The 7,489-nt window shown below is 41.0% G+C and overlaps 1 protein-coding gene across 3 annotated transcripts in view; it reads right to left on the reverse strand.

The window, feature by feature from the left end:
• Positions 1–1,173, reverse strand: part of PRKCQ (protein kinase C theta) — a 66,209-nt gene extending 65,036 nt beyond the window's left edge. For 2 of the 3 annotated variants that reach the window (XM_089676909.1, XM_089676908.1), the window contains exon 1: positions 888–1,173. In XM_089676909.1, the coding sequence (XP_089533035.1) occupies positions 888–1,008 (121 nt within the window). In that variant the 5' untranslated portion in view covers positions 1,009–1,173. The remainder of the gene's footprint in view (positions 1–887) is intronic. The other variant, XM_089676910.1, reaches the window with a different exon arrangement.
• Positions 1,174–7,489: the final 6,316 nt, after the last annotated feature.

Below are 7,489 nucleotides of genomic sequence, written 5' to 3' on the forward strand. Positions count from 1 at the left end.
GGGCACTGCCCGAGGACCCGGGGTCAGTAGAGGGCCCCATGAGATGCCCCTGGTACCTTTTTCATAGGCTTTTTTGAGTTTGGGCAAGGACACAGGGGCCCCATGATCCCCTATTGGCCCGGGGCCCCCATGAGTTGTCAGTACGCCCCTGCATGCCACTATTTTTAAAATGAAAGTCATTGGTGGCTGACTTCTCTTCCCTATGCTGGCCAGCCTATGATGTTTGTACCTTAGGTCTAATGCAACCCACTAGATCTCCCACTAGATTACCAACAAATGAGTGTAACATCATACATCACATGCACAAGATGAGGAGCATTGACTGGGAGGTTTACTAAAACTTGAGCGCTCAGAATCTGGTGCAGTTTTGCATGGTAGCCAATCAGCTTCTAACTTTAGCTTGAGTCATTGCCTTCCCAGGGGGCATCCATGTGCCCGGGGCTACATCACCAATGTCTTCATAGAAACCAGAAAGTAGATAAAGAAGTAAAAAAAACAAAAACATTTTTTAAAGTAACCAGTGTTGGATGCGCGCATGCTAAGTTGAATGCTGATCTGAAATTTAGTGAAAGGTGGGAAAGCTCAATTTTAAATATGTATATGTTTAGATCTAACATCAATGTATGAAATACTTATTACATTTCCTTGTACTTCATTGTACATTGATAGAACTCCATGATACGCTTTGAACTTTAATGCATAAAATATACCAGCTTGTATCATTTTTAAAACAAAATCTTAAACACATTTAGTTTAAATGGTTTTGCATATTCAGACAAAGCAACACATTTTTCTTTTTAACATCCAGAATTAGTGAACTATGACAGCCTTGATTATACATATTGCAACACATTACAAGACTTTTACAACATATTAAGTGTGCTTACCTGTGTCAATGGCTTCTTTTACTATGACAGCACAATAGGGTATCTGTGTTGTCTCCCCATTAGTTTGCAAGTACGGTCCAACTTCAAAATTAGAAAGACTTATGCGCAAAAATGGAGACATGTTCTTTCCTTTATGACTGTGGAGAAAAAAAGACCGGAAAGTTTCCTAGTTATAAATGGCAATGCTTTCCTTCAGCTGGCTATCTATGATAGGAAGAGAGAAAGCCTATGTGAGTTTACTGCTCAGGAAGTTCTACAGTGGTCTCTGCATTGGCAAGTATAGCTTATTAACATTAACTACAGTCCTCTCTTTCCTGATTTAGATGGCCAGACACAAATGACAGCAACACCTGCTGTTTTCAATTCCCAATACTCCAAGTACACTTCAGTATTAGTAGTTACAGCGTGATAAGCACAAGCCTACCTCTTGTTTGGAAGATTGAAAACAAACAGCATTAGGCTATTTTAGCAGCAAACTGCTGTTCTTTAAATAATATTAGACATTCCTTATATTCCAACATGCAGGTCATTTAAAGTAACATTAAACCTTCCTTCTTTTTAAACTTAAAATGATAAACATAGTATACTTACCTGCTCTGTGCAGTGGTTTTGCAAAGAGCAGCCCCAATCAACTTCTTTTGGGGTCCCCCAATGGCACTCCAGGCCATTTCTCTTTGGAGGGTGCCCTCATAGAAAGCCGATTTCCATGGGGGCACCTGTGCGGGATCACTGTCTATTGACACAGACTGGACAGCTCAGTCACATCATTTGATTGACAGCATTGGAACCAATGGTTCCCGCTGCTATCAACCTGCCCAATGAGAAGGGGGGCAGTGGTAAGAGCCGCTGCTCTTGTGCACATCGCTTGATCGAATCGGGCTCAGATAAGCATAAGCAGGTGGCTGAGGGGATCCTGCAGCACAGAGGGGTTTTTTTACCTTACTGCATATAATGCATGAAGGTTAAAAAAAAAACCTTTAAGAGGTAGTAAACCACCACCAAAAAATAAAAATTTCTCCAGCACAATAATGTCATAACTTTTTTTTTTTTTTTAATGGTTGAACTGGATGAACTTTTGTCTTTTTTCAGCCAGATTAACTATGTAGCTATAATGTGCTAGTATGTAGCACATACTAGCACATTATGAAAGACTTACCTTAGAATGAAGCCCTCCCTGCTTACATCTTCACCTAGTTTTCCTTCTGGGTTCCCGGGCTCTGGCTGCTTGATTGGCTGAGCCACGATGGCATCACTCCCATGCACGCAGGAGTCTCAGCCGCGGCACAGAGCTCTGGAGGAATGGTACAGGTATGCCATTCCTTCAGATCGCATGTGCCAGTGACATCATCGGCTGCAGGGACACTGAATATCTCCTAAACAGTGCACGTTTAGGAGATATTCCTTGTACCTACAGGTAATCTTTATTATCAGCTTACCTGTAGATTCAAGTGTCCAGTGGGAGTTTGCTTCCACTTTAAGGCTTTAGAACCACTTTAAGGTGTAAATCCACTTTTGTAGTTTGTATTTGAGAAAGCTCCACTAAATGTTTGTTATGTGTTCAGTCCGAGTCCCTCATTAACATACAGTGCAAATCTTTAACCCTTTATTAGGACAGATAGTGTTCAAATCTAGTTCTTGAGGCAGGACATAGATTATGCAATTTTCTTTCTTGCAACCAGGGGTGGTTCGTGGGAACCCATACCTGCCGGCTGCTGGCAGTAATAGCATGCTAAAAATCTGACATACAGGTACCCAAGTTGATCGATTTGGATACAATCAGCTTTGCAACAGATGGACTGAATCTTGACCAATCCCTGCTGAACCAGCCGAGATTCAGTCCATTTATGTATGACCAGCAAATGACCACGAGGTCTGCCAGCATAATGCAGACAGAATTAATTATAGAACAAAACAGCTCCGCCACCCCATCATAAACAAGGGAACAGAGTACATTTTTTTAATGAGTAATTAGAAATAAGCAGGTAAAACGATGAGCGGCATTTTTTTAAATATTTTTTTTCTTGGTGAATGACTACATGCAATAAATATAAAGTAGGCATTATTCCGATGTGGCTGGAAATTTGGAAATGCACTTTGAGGTCTTTAGCCCATGGTGTAAAGGGGAAAACTACTATGCAAGCCAGCCTAAATCCATTCCTGTTCAATGTCTGACAGTATTTCTTGGTTTCAATGTCAAAGACTTCACTCATCTTTTATGTTTTAGGCCTCATGCACACTAGGCATCAAAAATGCCACTTTTAAGGGCGTTTGACTTTTTTTCTGCCTTCTATGTTAGTCTATGTGTCCTTGCACGCATAGATGTTTAGAAGAAGGAGTGCTTTGAGGCAGGAAAAAAACCCCAATACTACTGCATTTGGGAGAGAAGCATTTTGCCCCAAAAAACGGCTGACACACCTAAAAGCTTCTAAACGTGCTTAAGCACTAATCCCCTTTATTCATTACAGACCGGACCTCTATGAATTTTAATTCAATATTCCTGGTCTACATCACGATTGTGTGAGATTCCTTCTGGGTTTCCACCACCATTTAATGTACATTGATAATTTATGTGTATTAATCACACAGTATTGTGATATAAGGTAGCTCCGGAACATAAGCCAGCCGAATTGGTAAAACCAATAAGTCCTTTTATTTTGAAAAACAGACAAACACAATAGCTTTCTTCAGCAAAACAAGTAAACAGTCCAAAGTTCTGGCACAACAGAATTACATAGCAGGCTCACCCCCAACTGGAGTTAGGGTTCCTCCTTTGTTAAGGGTCCCAGACAGGTTGCAGGGGTTCAGTAACTAGCGTCTCAGTTTGCCAGAGAGCTCCTCACTAGCTGACAGCATGGGAGCCTCTACCCCACTGACACAGGTGCTGATTTCCTGGAGCTTAACCCCTTCTGGACCAGAGTTCTGGTAATCAGGGTTTGGAGGTTCTTCCCACAAAAAACTCTTTGGACATCCAAAATTCCAGGTACCTACATGGACTTCTCAATCCAGAGAGTACTGGAAATCAGTCCTCTCCAGCCAAACATTCCCCCCGAAACACCTCACCCTGCATGGGCGAGTACCCCTGAGTACTCAAAAACTGCCTTAACCCTTTTGCTGCCAGCAGGTGGTTTTATACACAATTCAGTGGCTACAGCCACTGGGATTGTGTATAAGACTGACAGGCAGGCTCCTGGTAGCTGCACTGCCGCCTAATCGCTTCCACTGGGCCCCCCCGTGCGTGTGCTCCTGCCATATATTCGGGCCCCGCTTGCCCAACTGAGCACCTGGGGAGCACCATGGCAGGTGTAGGGGAGAGGGGACAAATGTCCGCTCTTCTCCCATTCTATCTGTGATCCGGAAGGCGACATGTGTGATGTCACAGCTGTCACTTTCTCGGCTAGCACAGCTGAGAAGCAATGTATTGCAATGTGGTCTGCATTTCAATACATTGAGAGGAGCCCAGAGGAGACATGCAGGGTCTTTTAGGTCCTGCATTTCTCAATAAAGAGAACTCGTCACCTAAAAATCATCACATAGGGGACTTTGTAGTCCCTATGTGATGAAAAAAAAAAAATAAAACAAGTTTTTTTTTATTGCAAAAAAATAAAGTTACACCCAAGCACAGAACACCCCCAAAAAATTTTTGAGGCCCCCCACACCCACATATACACACGTACAAACATAAACGTAGCCATCAGGGTGCCTCTGCATGAAAACATCGATTGCAATACACATGCTACATACCTCCACGCACGCGAGAGTGAGAGCAATAATTCTAGCACAAGACCTCCTCTGTAACGCTAAACTGATGGCCTATAGGGAATTTTGAAGTGTCCCCTATAGAAAATAAGGGTACTGAAATTAAAAGGTTTGACATGTTGGGCATCTATTTACTCAGCGCAACCTTGTCGTTTATATTTTACCAAAATGTGGGTCATTTATTGCGTTTCTTTGCCCTAAAATTCACTTTAGCATTTTTTACTGAACTTTTGCACTTCCTAGACCTTTGCGGTAACATCAATAATTGGAACTACCACTATTTTATTCTCTAGGGTGTCTGCTTTCAGAAAATATCTAATTTTTTTGTGTGAGCCTCAGGTCTAAAATGATTTTTTGAACATGTGTGCAAAAAATGCACAAACAGCTCTGGAAGCAAAAGGGTTAAAGGGACCACAATTCAAATATCGGGGAAATGTACCTGCCATCAAGAACACATTCCTGATGTCCTGTACAGTATGTATGACCATGATGTGGAATTTAGATTGAAAGTTCTGTGGTACCGAAACTGAAGTAAAGAAGATCACATTATGAACATTGTAAATACATTTAAAACACAATGAAATATATATTAATCCATTGTGTACTTCAAATAGCAAAACACAGTTAGTGAGTACATATTTTAAAGAGCCGTTTGTTAGCACTAGTTCCTGTGGCTTGTCATTTCTGCTGTGGTTAGCTTATTTCCTGGTACTGAGTGAAAAAATATTATCAGGTGAATGTGTTTCAGTTCACATGCCCAGACGCCATGTGACATTCTTGCTCTCCCGTGCATACCTGTACTTCTATATTAAAATATCCAATTTTTCTTGTCATACATCAAAAAAAGACGAAGGTGAACTGACAGTAGAACTCAGAAGAAAACCCAAAGCACCAATCCATTTTGTTTCTGAAAGATTGATGCTTAATGCTCTCTCAAAAAAAATTAAAGAGATCAAATGTTTGCTAACACATGGTGTGACACAATCATAATCCTTATTGGTCATGTACTTTATATAGGTACTTTAGAATAAAAGCTTGAATGTGAGTCTCACAAGCTAAAATCTGGATCTGTGTGTATGCAAGAATATGTTTACTACTAAGACATTACTAAATCCACATCTACTTTTATTTAAAAACTAAAAAAGTAGGGATGAGATTTGGGTTCTTGCTTAACATATATTCAAGGCAAACCCAGTTTGTTCACAGATTGCACACCTGGAGAACTAATTCAGCAGTTAAGCCTCCATAAAACATTGTAATGAAGATGCACTGCAAGGGCTTTTGAACTTTGGTCAGCTGTCTTAGTAATAAGGGCTTTAATATGTGTCACCCCTTTACTAAAACAAAAAGGGGGGGAGGGGACACAGGGCAGCCATAGTGTCTGTGTACCGGAAGCTGTTGCAGGGAAAGGGATAGAAAAAGCTGTCATACTGCATGTGGAGAAATTGTGGTCAATCAGGAAACTACTTTAATTTTGATTGCTAGCTCTTTGGGCAATCAATCCCTTTGCTGCATTATTTCTTACTATTTGGGGCTTTTTTGAAGGCAAGGCTTCCCTTTAAAGAAATGGGCTTTTGTTTCAGGAGTGGTATTTTGGTGTTTTCTTTTCTTTTGGTGATTTCTTGTTTTATATTTAATGTTGATATGTGTTTTTGTTTAAAGTGATATTATAGGTTCATTTAAAAAAAAAAATAACAAACATGTCAAATGTGCTTGCTTTGTGCAATGGTTTTGCACAGAGCAGCCCCGATCTTTTTTGGGTCCTTTGCCAGCACTCCTGGTTCCTCCTCCTTAACCAATGCGCCAATAGAAGAGCACTTGGTATAGGGGCACTGGTGAGTGCTCACTCCCAAGCTCCACTCTACGCATCCATAAGACACATAGAACCGTGGCATGGCCCCGCTCGGGACAGTCAAGGCTTCTGTGCACATCGCTGGATCGAGAAGTAGCTCAGGTGAGTATCGGGGGGGGGGGGGTCTGTGGGAGGAACAGCACACAGAAGGTTTTTACCTTCATGCATAGAATCCATGAAAGATTAAAAAAACCTTCAGTCTTTACAATCACTTTAATTTTGTAGAGTTCAAAGAACAGCAATCATTTGTTTCTGATCATCTATTCTTGGAGCTGCCATTTCTTCGCAGCATTTTTTTAGCTTCATTCCCATTGCTATATGACAGATTTCCAGGCTGTGCTAATGTAAATAGACATCTGTAATAGTTGTGCACATTAGGCACATGAAAGCTGTAGGTGGTATCTATCTTGTTTAGGTCACAGGTCTTCCATGCCATTTTGTCAGAAGAGAGAAATGGCCACCTCTTTTCCTCTTTCCCCCTTCCACCTCCTTTCAGCTCCTACAATCCACAAAATCTTAGTTGCTGGCAGACACCCCTTATTAGCCTGGTAATAGGACTACCAAAATCTAAACTCCAACATACATCGAATGGCCCATAAAAGTGTCTGACATAGCCACTTCAATGACCAGAAAGTTACCAGACATTGGGTCAAAAATACCTTAGTTGGAAATTGGGAGAATACACATCCCTGATGGACTGGTTGTCAGCCAAGATTCTAAAACATCAGCATATTCCATAATTCATGAATTAATGACAGCACAGCCAGAATATAGACATATTTACCTCCCTCAATTATTGGGTAGCATTTTGAACCCAAACATGCTAGGAGATACCAGAGTGGATGATGCCTTCACACCCCCTCCTATGAGAAATAGATATCTAAGACCTGTCATACCTACAGTATATTCATTTTGAAGCTAATTTCATGCTGGAAAAAAATCTGCATGGTAACAGACTGTAAACAGCATGTATTCTGAAATATGAATACTTATA

Source organism: Staurois parvus, unplaced genomic scaffold (genome assembly GCF_062004578.1).
Source record: "Staurois parvus isolate SC_StPar_1 unplaced genomic scaffold, SC_StPar_1.0 ptg000175l, whole genome shotgun sequence".
NCBI classification, from domain to species: Eukaryota; Metazoa; Chordata; class Amphibia; order Anura; family Ranidae; genus Staurois; species Staurois parvus.